A 20,120-nucleotide genomic window follows, 5' to 3' on the forward strand; every position below is an offset into this window, starting at 1 on the left:
CCATCTGGTAAAACCAGTGTCAGTGCTATACCCCAGCCTGAGGTGGATCTTGCCTACTTTACTTTGCTCCTTTTTTTAAGCAGTGAAAACAAGGCAGAGTGTGACCTTAATGGCTAAGGAGAGAATCGCAAGAATGAATTGCTAATAGGCATCAGCTAAAATACTGAGGTAATACTTTCTCTGTCAAATAGTTCATATGTAAATCCAGTGATTTTTTTTATTACTGTGCTTCCTGGGTCAGACGTCTTGGCTATTATTACGTTTGTATTATTGTAGCAGCTTGGGGTCCTAATCATAGACTGCGCCAGGTACTGTACAACCCCAGAACAAAAAGACAGTCCCCTTTGGCGTGTGTTACTATGGGTAAAAATAATGGTGTAAGGTGGCAAATTCCATTGGTCTTGTTTGTATTTATTTTGTTGATTTTTTTTCACAATTTAATCCCACTCAGTATAACTGTGGAATAGAGATCGGGAGTTAATTTATCAGAAACTATTTTGACTAGCTAGGAGCAGCCATTTTAAGTTTAATCGGGTTCTAAAAGGTTATGAATATTGCCTTGTAAATTTGTAGAGATGTATGTAATGGATAGAGCATTTTCAAGAAGATGCTACATCAGGCCGCCCACCCTGCAAAAACTCAGTGCAAATGGCTGATCACAGAGCAGATAGGCTCGGTTTCACAATCAACAGCATTTAATAGCAGTCACAACTCATGCCTATTTGCAGCATAATTATAAACTTTTTAGTGGCCGGTGTTTTAACAATTGGTATGGATGTTCTATTGCACATTAACTTTTATTACTATCTGGTTAATGCACTTATGGAAGAAAGAAATGCTGTAAATGCTGATGATCAGAAAGCAGAGGCGGCTACACTGTTTTTCCACACAGAGCACTTTAGAGAAAGGATCTGCTTTTCAGTGTAGCAGAGATGTAGTCTGGTTCGAGAAAATGATCTCCCTGTAATACCAGGGGGCTTCCATTTTAATAATAATTTGAAGAGCACTGATGATGTGTATCAAAGCAGGAAGGTCACAAGTACAGCCAGAGACATTGGGAACAGCAGCAGATTCCCACAGCCCTTATAAAGACAAATACAAAACTTCTCTGTACCTTCGTTTATTTTCTCTTGTTTTACATGCATGTGCATTCTAAATCTAAACTACCTTGGGAAAACTGCAGAACGTATCTGGAAAGAATTCTGGAAATCTGCTGATTCTTTGTTCCTTGTTAAATAAATAATCATTAGTGATTTAGGCCTCAGTCCTGCAAACACTTTGAAATTATTTTATATCCAGAAACTATTGATTTCGATGGGGTTACTCATGCACTTGAAGTTAGGCACATGTCTAAATATTTTCAGGATTAGGGGCATATTCCTATTTTATATTGGAAGCTTGCATTCAAAGGGGAATCAGGGTTTCTAACCTTTCAAGCAAGCTGGTTAAATATTGTTGTAATATTCAGGCGGCTGGTATCTTATAGCTAGAGCACAAGACTGGAAGTGAGAAGTTACACATTTTCTTCCCAGCTCTGCCACAGACTTCCTGTGGGAGCTTGGTGAAGTCACTTAATTTCTCTGTGCCTCAGCTTCTCCTATCTGTAAAATGAGGATAATAATAATACCCGCCCACCACACAAGAGTGCTGTGAGGCTAAGTTCAAAAATGTTTGCAAAGCCTTGAGTTCCTCGAATGGAAGGCATTACAGAAGCACAATGTTTTATTATTATTCTTTGTTCTTATGTTCATCACAGTTTGATTACTTTATTTTCTGTTCAGTTTCCTGCATTTTCAAGCATTCTTGTGTATCTTCTTGGTTCTTGCGTTGTGTTGGAATGTGGCTTATGGATCTAGTTGAGGTGGTAAGTAAACCTTCCCAGAGAATCATAAGGCCTCAGTACAAAACTGTTGCTTCCCCCGTTCAGGGAGCCGTGTATTGCTGCTTCATCACCAATCCCCTAGGAATATATTAATGCCATGTTCATGAGATATGTCATTATCTTAATTTTCACTTACTGGCCAACCTTTACATTGTACATTGAAAAAGGCATCCAGGATCTTTGCTGTGTCTTTTTTTTGTGTGTGTGTGTTTCTCTCTCACTCTTTTATGTTCCTTTTGGAAGTGTCACTGCAGGACTTTCAGTGGCCCCAAAACCTCCCTGTTGGTTTTCGCAAGCCACAATGGATAAGGGCTCATCACACTGTGTGAAACTCGACAAATGTATCAGGTTTTTTGGTCTCATTCTTGACGCTGTTCCCACAGAAGCAGCCAAACTGATGTAGATCCAGTTGGATTTATCTTGCACATGTTTGGAAAACTCCTCACAGCAAGAAACACTCTGTTAATGAGTGGAAGCAATCTGGGTTCATCGGACTGCTTGCCACATGGAAAATTCATGCTCGTTGGGACTTTGTAGAGGAAATACTGGAAGTGGGGGAAACGAGCCCCTGAGCTTTCTTTTAGCGTAAAGCACAGCCTCAGTAGCAACGTACAGAAACTCTTCGCTGCGGTTGACAGATATGGGACGAATTTTACACAATCCCTAGTCTAGTCTCCTTTCTATTGCTTCTTCGTGTGTCACAGGTATGGTAATCTGCATTGTACGGACGTGACCTGTGAGACTGACCGGACATCTGAATTGAGGAAGAGGCGATCTAGTGTCCACTGTATCAATGGTTGAGGATAAAATGTTCTGGTTCCCTGCTAGACTACTAACAGAATGCCTGGTGGCGGAACAGTATGTTCTCTCGGAGGATTCTGAAACCCCTAACGGGTCCGTCACTCGCTGACCGCATGCGAGTGAAACAGGGCCGAGTCAAAGATGAGATCCAGAAGATGGCCTCTGTAGTTTGTCAAACTAACCTCTTTTCCCTTCCTAAGGATGGACCCATAAGTTGCTGTGGAGGTCCTGAAATCAGTGAGGCATGTAAGTCTCACTGGACAATAATCTTGGTGACTCTAGCCCTAAACAAGAGCTTAATCTGTAACTCTGCTGCCTAGCCAAAATTACTACAATTATCTCAGTCCCAGGGCTTTCACAGATGCGTGTGTAACTGTGCTTCCTCCGTGTGGCTCTGTTCCCCTCTAGTGGCTGGACCACATAGAGGTTCACGAGTCTGCACAGCCTTTTAGCTAACAGTCTTTTAGTTCAGACAGCAGAAGCTTGTGCATTCAGCTCAGCAGTTCCCGGTTCTGTCCTTATTGCCAGTGGCCCACCAAGGGACTCCACATTACACACTCAGGCCGGGGGTGTCAGCACTGCACGTGGGGATCCAGAACTGAAGGACCAATGCCGCAGGTAGCAGCTCCTCTGCTGAGACTCCATCCTGGCCCCTGCTGGAGCTCTGGGGCAAGGGTTCCTCTCCTTGTGCTCTCAGTTGCTGCTGCTTCTGGGGAGAGGAAGCACTGACCACGTCTGGAAGCAGCAGCACAGGATCTGACCCCTTTCCACGCCGCTTTGTGTGTGCATGGGAAGAGAAGCAGAGGGGTTGTACTAGGGCTGTGAGTGTGTTGGTAGTGGGGCAGAAGGGGAACGAATGGATTGGGTATGGAAATGCTGATGGATTTGTTGTGTGGGTTGTGGATCGCAAGGCTGTGTGGGAGGGATGGGTACTGCACCCACTTAGAAGTGTTGATTGAGATATTATCCACAAATTATCATGTCCTGGACTCTAACAAATCAGTCTTTGGCACTAGGAACCCCCTCGGGCTAATATTAGATGCAAAAAACCAGTCCGTCATCCCAGTTCCTTAGCCTGGTGTTCATGTGGGACCAAGTACCTCACTGGAGAGACTACATGGATACAGGGAAGGTGGAATCTCCTTGCTCGATGTGGGTAATGCAGGTCTCATCTATAACTAAACCATGGCTGATGTTGCACTGAACAGCATTTTCTGTAGGTTACAGCAGTTTTTAGTCACTCTCAATGACCCTAGTTTGCATCTCATCCTGTTAAATGTAAGTCCTTGGCTAATAAAGAGCTAAGAGATCAAGCAGTCTGTGCACTCTGCCACTGCTGGCTTGTGTTTCACTGAGGAAACCAAGACAAAGCAAGGTCACTGAGTAGCTCTAAAGGATTTGATTGAGTTATTCAGCAAACGTTGGAAGATAGGCTTCTTCAGTCAATGTTTCTTTCATTTTTTCCACTTAGAGGCATTCAGCAAAGCTGGCTCTTTGTTTAACAGAGCTAGTTAAGTTATCTTTCTCCACATTCCATGTACTTAGTTGTGCATTCAACTCTTCATCCTGTAGTTTCTGTGCCCAGTGCTTCATTTTTTCCATTTAATTTCATGGTCATTGCTTCTCTAAGGTGAGATGCCAAGGGCCAGATTCCTTTCCTGGTTACACTGGTATAAATCCAGAATAACACTTTGTGTCATTCAGGATTTATCCTGGTGTCCTTGTTTACTTCAATTCAGAATTTGATAATTTTTCAGTGGCCTTTGTCATCCTTTCAATACCTAGTGGCTTGGGGATGCTGAACACCAGGCAACAGATTTGATTGTCTTTGAAGAGTGTTTGCTGTTGTTTCACCTTCACGTAGCTGATTTAGAACAAGTCAAATTGATAGTTCCCTTTTAGCAAGAAAGAGGGGTTGTTCCCAGATCCGTGTGTCCATTTTAGGCCTGGTCCACTCAAGGAAATTAGGTGGGTATAAACTGTCACTCGGAGTGTGAAAAATCTACACCCCAGAGTGTTGCAGCTAAGTCAACCTAACCCCCGGTGTAGACACCACTAGGTCGACAGAAAAATGCTCCTGTTGACATAGCTACCGCCTCTTGGGGAAGTGGGTTCCCTATGCCGACGGGAGAACCCCTCCTGCCAGGGTAGGCAACATCTGCACTGAAGAGCTACAGTGGCACAGCTGTGCCACTGCAGTGTTTTTAAGTGTAGACGAGCCCTTAGGATACTAGTTAGGTTGTAGGAAAGGTATAAACTCCTCCTTTTTCCCCTTTTACAGAGAACACATTAGCTAGTCAGTTTTCCATTTAATCTGGGAATGGGTTGAGGACTGAAAAGCTATATATTGCCAGGTTAACATTTTCACAGTACTGTATATTCAAACTTTTTTTTCATTGGATGGTGTAATCTTAAACATTAGGTTTTATGCATAAGATTTCTGGCTCACAAGGAATTGATCCTTGACCGCCTGATGAAGAATGTGACATTTCATGCACAGGTACAGACACCTTGGCGCATAAGCCTAAACCTACTGGTAGCTCAATTCTTCATCCAGTGTCCTATAGCTCCAGTGCAATTTGTACACCGTCCTTTTTTTGACTCTCCCATGCCCAGGTAATTTGGGGGCAAGCTAGTAACCTTTGAGTAAAGCAGGCCACATGACCCCTGTGTAGTACTACCTAGCCCCAAATGGAACACAAGGGGACAGATGCCCCAGTGTGGTACAGCTGCTTTGTGGAGCACAGCTGGTGGAAGTCTGGCCCAAAAGCTGGCATAAGCAGCCCAGGGAGCATCACCCCAATGGAAGGGTGATTCTGTGCTGGTGTAGGAGCTCTTATGCTACTCCTTTGCCTTGTGCCAACATAGCATGATGTGGCTGGGATGCCCCTATGATATATCAGTTATTGGCTTTGATTTCATCCACTTATGTTGGCATAAAATAGAGCAGCCCCAGGCTCAGTTTACCTGTTGGGGAAGGGCTGTTTGCGAGTCCCTCCTAAGTAGGACTTAGTCTTTTCACCAAGAAAGTGCTGGATAGGTGATTCTCGGCTTGGGTTTTCCCAGTGGTGGTGCCCTGGGGCACTCGGTCCTGATGAATATGAGAGAATGCTAAGGACACGAGCTTGGTGCTTTCATATAGTTGCCTGAAAATCCAAGTTGACATGCATGTATCTTTATTTCTTAATCATGTGTTAGCATCGACAGCATTGTACATCATACTGTTACTGACATCTGGTGGCATGTAGTAGCAGAAAACCTGTTGTTGTTTTTTTTTAAAAAAAGACTGTACATTTGTATGGCCTGCATTTTGTTTAGTTTAGCTGCCCTCTAGTTATTTTTGCACACTGTGGCTTTTAAAATTAACTTCTTATTGAAAGTCAGAAGATTGAAGAGCTTTTAAAGAATGTCAGACAAATCCAGCTCACATTGGGACAGATAATGATATTGCAGTGTTCATGCAGCGGTAACATTTTCATTTCCATTAGGATGTTTTTAAAAACCTTTTTAAAAAAGAGATGCCAGGTAAAATAGTGCTTAATAACCACAGTGAAAGAGAACCTGAGCTATACCTGATAGACTACAGTACAGGCGTATTTAGTAAAACTTTGGGAGGTGGTTTTCCTAAGTGGTCTTATTCACATAGACAAAAGAAGGTGAGAGAGCCACATATGAAGATGAGAGAACCACATTTTCAGTAAAGCTTTGGAATTTGTTTTTGAGAACACAATATGATGCCTTTAAATGGAGGCAGTGCTCTGTTTTCATGCGTTATGCAATTACACAACTACTGTGTAATTTCAGTGTGTGTTTAAAGCAGCTATTTGTGTTAAAGATAGGCATTTTTAGTGTTATTTTAGCCACCTAAGGCTACAGGTCAGATTTATTGTATATAGTTTGCTCAAGCCTTCAATATTCCCTCATATACTTTTTACAGATACATTACAGCACTCATTCATGAAAAGAAAGATACACTCATCTACTTCTGTTTATAAAGTGTTTCTAGGATAGATTTTGACACATATGTGGTCAGTTCAAGCTCCATGTACAGAATTTGGCCTTTAATGAGAGGCTTTCTATTCGTTCGGTTGATAATGAACAGTGGAGCAAACCCCATTTCAGTTACACTGATGCCAATAGTCTATGCCAGTGGTTTTCACCCTGCAGGCTGCTTGCAGCCCAATCAGCACACAGCTATTGCCCATGTGACATCCTCAGGGCCATATAGGTAGTGTGTATATAATAGTGTGGAAGTGGCCCACATAACACATAGAGAGCTGCAAATGTGTCCCACAGTAGTAAACAGGTTGAGAACCACTGGTCTATGCAATAGTCCCAGCATTATACAGGCATAACTGAGATAGAATTTGGCCTGTCATGTCATCAGATTTCTGCTGTTTTGGGGGCTGATCTTATGGTCCTTGTTCATAAAATAGAGCAGCCCCAGGCTCAGTTTACCTGTTGGGGAAGGGCTGTTTGCGAGTCCCTCCTAAGTAGGACTTAGTCTTTTCACCAAGAAAGTGCTGGATAGGTGATTCTCGGCTTGGGTTTTCCCAGTGGTGGTGCCCTGGGGCACTCGGTCCTGATGAATATGAGAGAATGCTAAGGACACGAGCTTGGTGCTTTCATATAGTTGCCTGAAAATCCAAGTTGACATGCATGTATCTTTATTTCTTAATCATGTGTTAGCATCGACAGCATTGTACATCATACTGTTACTGACATCTGGTGGCATGTAGTAGCAGAAAACCTGTTGTTGTTTTTTTTTAAAAAAAGACTGTACATTTGTATGGCCTGCATTTTGTTTAGTTTAGCTGCCCTCTAGTTATTTTTGCACACTGTGGCTTTTAAAATTAACTTCTTATTGAAAGTCAGAAGATTGAAGAGCTTTTAAAGAATGTCAGACAAATCCAGCTCACATTGGGACAGATAATGATATTGCAGTGTTCATGCAGCGGTAACATTTTCATTTCCATTAGGATGTTTTTAAAAACCTTTTTAAAAAAGAGATACCAGGTAAAATAGTGCTTAATAACCACAGTGAAAGAGAACCTGAGCTATACCTGATAGACTACAGTACAGGCGTATTTAGTAAAACTTTGGGAGGTGGTTTTCCTAAGTGGTCTTATTCACATAGACAAAAGAAGGTGAGAGAGCCACATATGAAGATGAGAGAACCACATTTTCAGTAAAGCTTTGGAATTTGTTTTTGAGAACACAATATGATGCCTTTAAATGGAGGCAGTGCTCTGTTTTCATGCATTATGCAATTACACAACTACTGTGTAATTTCAGTGTGTGTTTAAAGCAGCTATTTGTGTTAAAGATAGGCATTTTTAGTGTTATTTTAGCCACCTAAGGCTACAGGTCAGATTTATTGTATATAGTTTGCTCAAGCCTTCAATATTCCCTCATATACTTTTTACAGATACGTACAGCACTCATTCATGAAAAGAAAGATACACTCATCTACTTCTGTTTATAAAGTGTTTCTAGGATAGATTTTGACACACATGTGGTCAGTTCAAGCTCCATGTACAGAATTTGGCCTTTAATGAGAGGCTTTCTATTCGTTCGGTTGATAATGAACAGTGGAGCAAACCCCATTTCAGTTACACTGATGCCAATAGTCTATGCCAGTGGTTTTCACCCTGCAGGCTGCTTGCAGCCCAATCAGCACACAGCTATTGCCCATGTGACATCCTCAGGGCCATATAGGTAGTGTGTATATAATAGTGTGGAAGTGGCCCACATAACACATAGAGAGCTGCAAATGTGTCCCACAGTAGTAAACAGGTTGAGAACCACTGGTCTATGCAATAGTCCCAGCATTATACAGGCATAACTGAGGTAGAATTTGGCCTGTCATGTCATCAGATTTCTGCTGTTTTGGGGGCTGATCTTATGGTCCTTGTTCACCCAAATTTCCCATTGCCAACTTCCACTGGTTTTAATTTTAGATCCTAATCCTCAGATGTGTTCAGTACAAATCAGCAAAGTCTGAACAACAGTTGAAGAATAGATCCTTATAAAGAAATTATGTAAGGACTGTAATACTGCTGTTTGCTGAAAGATATCCTAATGGTCAGTGGAATGTTTTACTTTTTAAGGATGAAAACTGGAAAGAAAGCATGATGGAATATGTAACAGGCAGCTACATTTGGTTAGTCACATAACACACGTGCTGTGCCTCCCTGTGGTCTGCAATAGATTATTAATATTTTGCTTCATTTCTGTTCTAAAATAGAACCCAGTTAAATATGTCATCACATATTGTATAATGTTGCTTAGGAATAGCTAATATTGCCAACAGCAGCTGAAAGAGATTTATATTTATACAGTCTATAAATAGAGAGCTTAATAAATCAATCAGTGGGCAGCTTTCCTTTGCTGGCAATAAGCTGTTTTAATGGCACTACAGATGCAGCATTTATGTAGCTGGGGGAAAAATGGGAACCGGCATGACTTTGTTTATTGAAGAATAAAATATTAATGTGTAATATGCAGTTTGGATGCTGGCTCTCTTTTTCAAGGGGGTATTGAAAGAGAGTTTTATAAGTCAGGTTCTCTACATTTTGTATATTTGCGTGAAAAGGAGAAAAGCCTTTCCTTTGAGACAGGCATGCCCAGTGACTGGGTTGGCCTGCTTTCCCCCTTTTTGTCTTCCATAGCTGAGTGCCTGCGTGTTTTCTTGTCTTTCAGCAATGGGGAGAAGGACTTGGATCCATCATGCATAACTTTAGAGCTAACAACGTCAGTCCAATGACATGCCTCAAGAAACAGTAAGGCTCTTCTCTCCCTGTTTTTCTGCCTGTGTATTTTTTCTGGCCACATATTTTCCTATAGGAACTATCTTAATTGTCCTTTCTTTTCTTGGCTCAACCAATGAAATTGTCAAAACAGTCTACAGGAAAAATTCCCTCAGACTTCAACCTCCCATGAGATAGACGGTGTTAACGGCATTTAGGGTTCGTGTTTCATTGTAAACATCAGCATTCCCAAGTCCCTAGCTTGGTGTCTGCCTGGGAGAGTGGAAGGAGGTTTACAAGCGTACATTTAATCTATTGAGATGTGTGATTTTAATTATTGTCTTGCCTGTTCTTCCCTTGATACATACACATCACCCCCATGGGCGATACTGTTTTTGGAAGTTGCATGCATGTAGCAAGGGAGAGGTTGTCTGTCAAGGGATGTACTGATTTTCTAATTATTCTGGGATGAATTTTGCCTCTGGAGCACAGCTCTGCATTGTAGAACTGCCCTGCTCCACAGGGAGCACTAAGGAAGGAGACAGAACGCCTCCTGGAGCTTCCCAGCACACCCTCTGCTTTCTCTCACCCTTTATCGGGTTCAGCATTCTTCCTGTCCCGTTTTCAGGCCACTGTGCAGGGTAGTGGTGCTATGGTACTTGTCTCCTGCCTGCCCAGTGCTATGAATTCCAAGGAAGCAGCCCCTGTACTCCCCGAAGCAGGAACTGCAGTTCTGTCTGGGCGCTGCAGAGCCTGTGGCGAGCAGAGGGCTCTGTACTGCTTCCTTTACAATGCATGTCTGCGGAAGGGTCAGGCTGTCTCTGGCCAGCTGATGGGGTATGACTTCTTGTCTTTTTGAGTTTCAAAAAGGTCATTAATGAGTCGAAGATTAGAACTGCTGTTGTTTTTTGTGTTCATTTCACAAAGATGGCAGGTGCCAGTAACTTGAATAGAAATATCTGGAACCCTGTTTTTACTAAAATAAATAAATACAATTTAAAAAAAATTATTTTTCTACATTTCAGCTGGATGAAGCTGGCATTTCTGACAAACACAAATGGGAAAATTCCCGTTAGGAGGTAAGCACAATTGGAGGAGCATAGCAACCTACCAAATACATTTTGTGTAATGTGTATCAAATCATATTTTATGATACTAATCTGCATATTGATTATTTGTATAATATTGGATAATTGTAATATATGCATAAACAACAAGATAGGAACTAAGACATTGTCATTTTTGCTCTATTCCTTCTTTTTAAACAGGAAACACTCCTCCTAATGAAATCAGTGATTTTTTTTTTCTTATTAAGTACCCTATCCTGTGAAGTGTTAAGAGCTTTCAACTCGCCACTTGGAGCTAAAGGCATCTGGCAGCTTATAGGCACTAACGCTAAATGTTCAGGGATGAGTTTTTCAGTAGTTAGAAGGCAGGTTGTAAAGGCTTTGTCAACAGCAGCATACAAATGTTTCAGACCATTGCAAATAGAACAGCAGGTACATTGGGAAATGCAATTCACTGCAGAACTAAAAGAGGCCGCTTTGCCAGAATTATTCCTGTGTTCACAGGAACTTTTGGAACAATATTTATGCCATGCAGTGTACAACTCACAGAAGGTCTTGGCTTACTTATTGCCAAAGATTAAAAAGGCAGCTATGGAACAAAACAATATATTTCTCTGTACGCAGTTGTTGTCTGGCTGAGACATCTGATGTCGTTTTCCCTTACTGTCTGTTTTACTGCATTTCTCCTACACATACCTGCTCAAAATCCTATCAGTTTGCCTTCTCTCCTTCCCACACAGAAAGTCACCACTCTTGCTAATACTGCGCCATATTGCTCACTTCCACAGCATTACCTATGGTGGGGGGGACAAGAGGAGCCGGAAAACTTGGTGAGATTCCCCTCATGGAGTTGCCTGCCAGGCATCTTTTCGAGAGAGTGGGAATTGGAGACTTGTGGAGCTGACAAGCAGCAAAGCACCATAGAGCCTGCTACATTGTCCCTGTCTCTCCTGGGGCAGCATGGGTCAAACCATAACCACAGCCCTGGAGGGCACTTTGAAGGAGTGAATGCTGCTTCGGTTTATCAATATATCACCTTTCACATGGCCAGTCCCCTGCCGGTCCCTCGGTCTTGCACCAAACCTCCCTGGGGCACTTTCTAAATAGTGCCCCCATGGACGGGGTATCTGCAGAATAACAGGGATAGGAGAACAATGCTGAAGAGGCTTAATCCATCCCCTTCTGTGTGCAGATCCACTAAAGACAGTCCAGTCCAGTCACTCTAATGACTTAAATATTCCTATCAGATCTATGGATCTCAAATAGCTGGTTTAAATGAAGCAGTCGTCCTGGTCAGTACGTATAAATGGCTCTCCCTAAAAGCTGTTCAATTTAAAGTCATTTGTTACCTTAGATTTACACAATTTCCATGCTGAGGCAACCAGATCTCCAAAAGGGCTCGTGTTCAAAGTGTTTTTAGTGCTAGTGAATTGAAGTCTAGTGTAGTCTCCTGGCGTTTGCTCAAATGAAAGCCAATTCAGGTATAAAAATAAATCCAGCCTTTTGATGGAATAATTAATGTGCCACACCCTATTTATTGTAGACTGCTAAACAGATCTGAAGATACAGTGCATGGATTTCACACGTACTGTACTGCTAATGTAGTGGTTCCAAAGCAGACATTAGCACTCAAGAATACTATGTGGATTTCAGCCAGCAGTGATCCCTTGAAGGGATTTTAGTTTCCATAAATCCACCAAATCATTTGGCAGCTTGACACAGATCTAATCCTTTTTCATGCTATAAAGAGGGAAACTCCTTGTTGCTCAGATTCAAAGCTAAGGAGTATAGTGCTGGACCGCTCCAAGAAATATATATGGTAATGAATTTAGTGTCATCCTGTGAAATGTCAGACTTCTTGGATGAGCAGAACGTGTAGTTTCATTGAACTACTTTTGAACACTGTAACTTTTAAGCCAATAGCTTCAACAGGAACTGAAGGTGCTCCACACCTCTGAAAATCAGGCCACTCATCTTGGTGCCTTTGATAGGGTGTGGCAGCCCTTTTTCAGGGCTCATTAGAGAAGCCTCTGATGCAAGCATTCTCTCTTTTCCATGCCTTCCTTAGGAGAATATGGGAGACGGCCACCGGGCGAAAGGAAGGGGTGTCAGGGAAGCAGTTTAAGGTTAAAGGAAAGGAAAACCCAGGCTGTTGACCCGGTCTCACACCTGAGACCAGATCTTTGTAGTGTAGGGTACATGTATGTTCCCTTCTCCCTCAGCACTGAGGTCCCGATGGGGATTATAGCCCCTGAGGCCTGTTGGAACTGTAGTGCTGGGTTCCAGTAAGGCCCACAGGGCGTAGAGCTAGATACTGGTCTGTCAGGTGTCACGCATTGAGCAGCCTCCTCACGGATTCCTACAGTCCTGCAGGACGGGGCTGATCAAGGTTTTCCTCCAACTGGAGGGGCTGAGTAGAGGCCTGGGGGCTGCTATGATGTGACATGGCAGCAATGAGGACAGGGAGGAGACTGTCTCTCCTCTGTCTCAGTGCTCCCTCAGTGGTCCTCAGACAGCCTGGAGAGGTAGGAGGCCCTCTGCTGCCCAAGCGACTTTTGGCATAGGGCAGGTCAGAAAGGGAGTGGGGACGGAAAAGGGGGACAAGCACGGGGCACAAGGTGGGGGCCAGGCTTGAGGGGAATAGGACATAGATGATGACAGGAAGTGAAAGAAGGCAGGCCAGGGAGGTAATGGGTCCAGAGTTCACCCTGCCCCCAGCAACTATCAGACTCCAGTCCTTTCTCTGCCCCCAGAAGTCCCCCTCACATCTCCAGGCTTTGCCTCATCCCAGCATCTCCCCAGTGCTTCAGGCTCTCCTCTCCCCTGATAACTCCTCTCCTCCCCCCCCCCAGCTTCCTCAGGCACTCCCTGCTTTTCCTAAACAACCCCTTAGACTCCATCCCGCATAGGCTACACCCTGCTTTCCTCCTATATCTTTATACTGTCTGACTTCTCCAGGCTACCCAGTCAGCCCTGCCTCCACCTCTGTGGGTAAGAGGGATCAGCTTCCATCTTCTCCCACACCTGTCCGACTGCTCAGGGTCACCCAGAGGAGGAAAGATGTGAACTAGAGTTTCACAAGACTTGGCAGCTGTGGGGATTCATATGGGATTTTCATTCCCTCAGGAGGGCAAGTCTCCATGTCAGAGCTGGTGGGAACTAGGAACATGAGACGGGAAAATAAACTCTGTCAGTTTGATTTCATTTTGATATTGAAGCCTAAGGAAAGCCTGAGGGAAAAGTCTTCTCTGGGAAATGAGAAGTCTTCATGCTTCTTTGAACTTTAACACAGACCCCACTACAGCCAGCAAAAGGCCTGGGTGAATGCCAAGCCTTGGGAAAGTGGAACTCCATAGGCCCGATTCCTCCTAGTCCTGCACCTTGTGCAGTCATTTACAACAGTCCAAAGTGGCATAAATGCTACCAACTCATAACAGTTTGCCCTGACTTTCCCTTGGTGTAATTGACTACACAAGGTGCAGGGTGTAACAAACTCTATTCCTTCGTAGGATTTTTTGGGATTTTAACATAGTCTTTTTGGGCTATAAGCATAGCCTGTGTTTCCATCAGTAGGTTGGGGAGGGAGCACGCATAACAATTGGTGGCGGGCAAACTCAGAGGCGTTCAGTGTTTACTTGCTTTGTTAAATGTATCTGAGCAGTTTTAATCTGGAAATTCATGTGCAAACCTTGCAAGAAGTGAGTGTTTTTCATGACGTTTGGTATAGCCTGGTCAAAAATACAATGGTCATTATAAAAAAGTAAGCATTTGTCAGTAGATCCCACACTGCTACTGTCGGTATGTATCCTAAGCTCTTGTCTGCACACACTCGTTGCACCAGTTTAACTGAAGTCTGTTTAAAAACTGATTTTAGTTTAACCAGCGCAACCCCCCCAGGTGGAAACATATGGGTTTAAAACTGGGTATATTAGTTTAGCATGTACCATAAATACACCAATGCAATCTAAATCAATATAAACTAGGATTAAATCTGCTGTCTTTCCTAATGGTACTGTGCACCATTTTAACTAAATCAGTTTAAAATTATACTTTTAGTTAAATTGGTACAACTTTGTGCATAGACCACTCTTAAGGAAAGAGGAGAGATCTCAGGCTTGGTCTATACTTAAAATTTACACCCCTTAGCCAGCATAGCTGTGTCAACAGACTCTGCAGCATAAGAGTGGCAGAGACAGGAGTTGTTCTTACATAGGCAGAAAAACTCCTTCTGTCAGAGTACGCTGCATTTGCACTAAAAGGCTAGGCCAGTTTAGTTCTGCCAACATAGGCTCTGTAGTATAGACATAGCCTCTGATACCAGGATTTGGTAACTTTTGGCAATCATTATGCCACAAGACTTTCCCATAGTATCTAGGCAGTTATCCTTCCAGTTCCAGAAAAACTAGGAAATGCAGAGGTGCCAAAACTAAGGGCTTGTCTACACTACCCGCCAGATCGGTGGGCAGCAATCGATCCAGCAGGGGTCGATTTAGCATGTCTAGTATAGACAGGATAAATTGACCGCTGAGTGCTCTCTCATTGATTCTGGTACTTCACCAGAACAAGAAGCACAAGCGAAGTTGACGGGAGAGCGTCAGCTGTCGACTTACTGCAGTGAAGACACCGGGGTAAGTAGATCTAAGTACGTTGACTTCAGCTACGCTATTCATGTAGCTGAAGTTGCATATCTTGTATCTTAGATCGACCCCGTGCGGTAATGTAGACAAGCCCTAAAACAAAAACTGTTTTGAACATTCTGTGTTTTGATTATTTTGTGGGGGTGAAAGTTTGTTCCAGTTCTTTTTGCATCTGAGCCATTTCACCCATCTGGAACAATTGTAGTGGGATGAACTACTACTAATCTTGAATCCTGTTTCCAGTACACATTTAAAAAAAAAAAAAAGAATGATGAAAAGTACGTTGACACTTGACAATGAAACTCTTGTAGGATGTCATGTAGTAATCCTGCTTCAGCATTAATCCAATTCTGTTTCTAGGCATAGGAAAGAAGAATGCAAATTTCCTATGATCAAGTCTCATTTGACTGGAAGCAGTAGTTTTATGTACAATATTTCCTGCTAAATGAAATTGTCATGCTGGATTTGTGATTCATGTGATCTTTTTCTAGGCTGCTGCACTCAGAAATAATTACTACCATGTTTGCTGTCTTCTTTGATGAAATAACAGATAATTTGGCATCTAAAATAGAGCTATGGAATTTTGGCTCACCGTTTTTGATTAATTGTTTATCCTAATGTTAACAGATGTTTGATACAAAACGTCAATTACTAGGCACTTTAGTGGAGTAGATGTTGAATTTTTATTGGGCTAGAGTTAGATGATAAATCTTGCAGATAGCAATCCTGCACATCGTAGAGTGAAATATCACTGAAAGTTAGAAAGGGTTAGATAACATCTGAGATTTTTTTAAAAATAGGAGTCTAACTTTAGGCACTCCAGCCCCTGTTTCGTTGGGACTTACTGGCTACTCAACAACATTGAAAATAGGGCTACTTATATAAGTCCCTAAATATGGATGCGGGAGTCTAACTTTAAGCACCTGTTTTAAAAAAATCTTGGCCAAAAATATTAATTTATCATTTATATCTTTGGCTTGATGATCTTCATTTTATTGGTGGGAAAATATTTACACAAGTGGTTTTAAGTGTTTTGGAGAACAAAACAATTCTTGATTGCTATGGGAATATATAATAATGGCAACAGTGTATTTCACTTCTTTCACTTTGTGTATTTACTTAGTGTCTGTGATATTAATAAGAAGTCTCGGAAAATTCACTTGGTGATATAGAAGGCAGCATATTTTAGTCAGATTGCTGTTGTGAAGTCTTTCCTGATGTAATGCTCATGTTAGGATTATGGACCTGGCCCTGAGCCACAGTATTTGTCTCCAGATCCGGACACCAAAGCTGGGGAGTAGTTGGCCCATGATTTTGGCTCAGCCCTTTAGAGAGGGGGAAGGCTGGCTGTGATCTGACTTTTCTGAAGCTCATCTCTGGTGGAAACAGAAATAAAACAAAAGTCTTCACAACAATCACATCAGACATCATAGACTTGGATATATTTTGTTCCAGGTAAAAATGAGGCTCTTAGTCTAGTGGATGGTGAAATAAATCCATCTTTTATACAAAGAAACCAAATTGGTCCAGGAGTTTGAGTCTCAGTGGCAGTGGGAAGGAAGCAAAAATGGTTGTATGTGGTCTGTCTGGAGGGAGGAATAGCCTTGGTTGAAGTGGATTAGAGAGCCTTTCAAGGGAAGAAGGAACAGCAAGGAAAGAGTAACAAAATTCTGTGTGTGGAAGGTGGCCTTGGTGGAAAATATGAGGAATCAGAATTTAGCGAGTTTTTCGTGATAGCTCAGTGGTTTGAGCATTGGCCTGCTAAACCCAGGGTTTTGAGTTCAATCCTTGAGGGGGTCATTTAAGGATCTGGGGCAAAAATCTGTTTGGGGATTGGTCCTGCTTTGAGCAGGGGGTTGGACTAGATGACCTCCTGAGGTCCCTTCCAACCCTGATAGTCTATGAAATCATGGGGAGAAATAGCTTCAAAACAGAGGCGGAAGGAAGCAGAGGAATGGGAATGGATCAGGATTTCCCTGTGGGATGGCTGCCTTAAAATGGACAGATTAATCGTGCAGAAGGGTGGGAGTCACCACTGTGAACACAGAGGAAGCAGCAAAACCTAGAGTTGAGTTTGCTAATACCTACCTTGTTTGTAGATCCTGCTGCTTTTTTTTGACACAGTAAGTTGTCTATGTATCCTGTTGAAAACTGCCAGCAGAATAACGTGTTGCACAACTCTTCCTGACCAAACCTCTTAGCTCTTTGGGCAGATCACTGTTTTGCTAAATCTTTTAGTAGTTCTGCTCCGTGGAAGCTTAGAGCATTATTACAACTGTGCTTGGTGCACGACTGTCTCTAGAGGTACTTGCATAAATCGTTTGGAAAAAAGGGGGAAATGTTGGAGGAGAAAAGGAGTAAGAGACTGAAACTGATTATTTAAAAAGTGACTAACTTTTTTTTTCTCCTGTTTCTTAGTATTACCAGAACCTTTGCATCAGGTAAAACAGAAAAGGTGATCTTTCAGGCACTTAAGGAACTAGGTCTTCCCAGTGGAAAGGTATTTACCAATTTAAAATAACATTTTTTTATATTAAGAAATCACAGATTTGATCAGATTATATCATTATGTTTTAAGTCATTTGTGTCCTGTGAAAAAAACATGCCTTATGTTCTCAGACAGCTTTGTCATCACTTCAATTAAACAGGAATATTTACTAATGAGGCTTATACTAAATGGTACCAAAGTTAGTTAGGGCTTTTTTCTGATGTCCCAGTGTGTTGAATATTTATATTCAAACGTTCACATGATACCTTGAATATTTTTTTTAACTTCAACAGGCAAAATAAAGACTATGTCCTTGTTCTGTATTTACTTTTTTACATATTATTAATTTTATCATTCACAGACTTAATGTTACCATGTAGTCAGACTATAAGTGCACTAAACAGATTTGGGATAAGGAAAAAATTGAGAGCTCTTCTCAGAAAATATAAATAAAGTCATGTGCACTAGGCACAGGTTACTAATACTTTTCTAATACTCAGACATGCTGATAGAATAAATAAACTGGCTTTTGCTAAATCAACATTTATGTTTTTTGTTGTTTTTTTCAGAATGATGAAATTGAGCCTCCCGCTTTTACTTATGAGAAATTTTATGAACTAACCCAAAAGATATGTCCTCGTACGGACATAGAGGAACTCTTTAGGAAGATGTAAGTTAAATTAAATATTAAACTAATTTTAAATTGTTTTACTGTCATATTAGTCTATTTCTAGTATTAACCAGTACAACACTGAACATGATAAAGCAGTCCCAACCTTGACTCCTAATACCATGTACAGTATTTGAAAACCAAGTCACATCTACGTTTTCTTGCCTTTTCCCCCAAATTATTAATGTAAAAGTTAACTCTGTATTTTAGAGCAACTTTTACATGAGTTAAAAGAAGCACCTGGACCTTTTTTTTTTGCATTGGCTTTACTAACTACCTACAGTTTTAACCTGCTCCTTTAGGTTATTAACACAGTATGTGAACTAACTAGATTAAGCAAGAAGTCTAAAAGTTTGTTCAATCAGATTCTTCTCAAATGGAGGACTTACATGTTGTTTGCTAAATTAACATTTGTTAAATCATACTGAGAAGAGAGGGTATTATACTGTAGCAAGCATAGACTGTTTGTTTGCCTTGACAGTGTCTGTTCATTTTGAGAATACACAGCTACTTCAGTGTTAGGAAACAGCAAGGTTTAGAAAGTATCAACAATGTCAACATGTAAATCATACCTACTGTAGCATCATACATGAAAACTCACTTTTTCTAATAAATTTCTTTTCAGCAATGGAGACAAAACTGATTATTTAACGGTAGACCAATTAGTGAGCTTTCTAAATGAAGTAAGCTTTTTCATACATTAACTACCATACAAGTCTGTCTGCAGTGGCTTGCTTCTTCCAGTCTTCTCATTGCATGTATCATGCCATCATTTGCTGTGCTTTTGATCTGCTGATCTTTTCATTATGGCAATATCCAGGTGCAAAAATCAGCTCCAACCTTATATGTTCTTGTGCTTTCTCTATGTTGGCTTTGCGGATTGCTTCTGTTGATTACTTGCTGTGGTGTGAAGCTATTGTTGTGTATGTTTTATACATTTTATACTGTTATATACAATGTAATTTCAACTAAGCGATATTCAGTGTTTTGTTATAAGCAATTATTTTACTTTTAGGCATCTGATTGCTGTATCTGAATAACAGAAATATGAAGTGGGCTTTTATATGTAGTAGTTTGATTCTCCACTATCAAAAATCTTTTCTGTTTATTACAAATCTATGAATCATAAGGATATTTTAATGAGTTGTATGTGATTCTGAAAATATTAAAAATATGTAGGATAGAAGGAAATATATTGGCAGCTGTATTTCTAAAATGTACATTTATTAGCAAGAGTCTGCGGTGTTTCCTCAGTCTAGTATCTGGAAAAAGTACTTGATTAAAGTGTGTGATTTTCTTCTGTTTCTAAATTATATTAAGATGAGTGGGAGTATGATTCACAGAGCTACACACCACTTCAGTGAATCTGACAGAATTTACTTGAAACAAATGAAGTATTGTGAACACCAATTAATTCCCCAGTTTTTGTACCATTAAACTCTTTTCCCCACAATGGACTGCAGAATTGTATTCCTTCTCTATAGGGTCTTTGAGGGAATTGATGAGTTATCCCAAGTACAAACTTAAAAACCAGAAACAACAAATTGCTATTTTCTCATTTCTCTATGCAGAGATTTAAGCATGCGTCAAGTTAATAGCGTATCTAAAAGAGGGCCCTTTTGCTCTATGTTCAAAAAGCAGCATATACCTTAATGATCACCAAAAGTGAACCAAACACAAAGGTTTTTTTTTAAAAGAAGTAGAAGAAAATTAGTGATGAAATTAAGTTTTATCACTGTCCAATGGACTAGGCACATGGAGTAAACCGCACTTCAGTGGCTGCCCCATGTGAGCCCCAACCTTGCAAACAATTCCGTATGTGCTTC

General features: G+C 41.3%; 1 protein-coding gene across 2 annotated transcripts in view; it reads left to right on the forward strand.

Annotated features, from left to right (window-relative positions):
• The window catches only part of PLCB4 (phospholipase C beta 4), a 407,328-nt gene that overhangs the window by 277,229 nt on the left and 109,979 nt on the right, over window positions 1-20,120 (forward strand). For both annotated transcript variants that reach the window (XM_039530679.1, XM_039530678.1), the window contains 5 exons: window positions 9,386-9,465; window positions 10,458-10,511; window positions 17,555-17,636; window positions 18,194-18,294; window positions 18,920-18,977. In XM_039530679.1, coding sequence (XP_039386613.1) covers window positions 9,386-9,465; window positions 10,458-10,511; window positions 17,555-17,636; window positions 18,194-18,294; window positions 18,920-18,977 — 375 coding nt within the window. The remainder of the gene's footprint in view (window positions 1-9,385; window positions 9,466-10,457; window positions 10,512-17,554; window positions 17,637-18,193; window positions 18,295-18,919; window positions 18,978-20,120) is intronic.

The sequence above is a fragment of the Mauremys reevesii genome, linkage group 3 (assembly GCF_016161935.1).
Source record: "Mauremys reevesii isolate NIE-2019 linkage group 3, ASM1616193v1, whole genome shotgun sequence".
Classification (NCBI taxonomy): domain Eukaryota; kingdom Metazoa; phylum Chordata; order Testudines; family Geoemydidae; genus Mauremys; species Mauremys reevesii.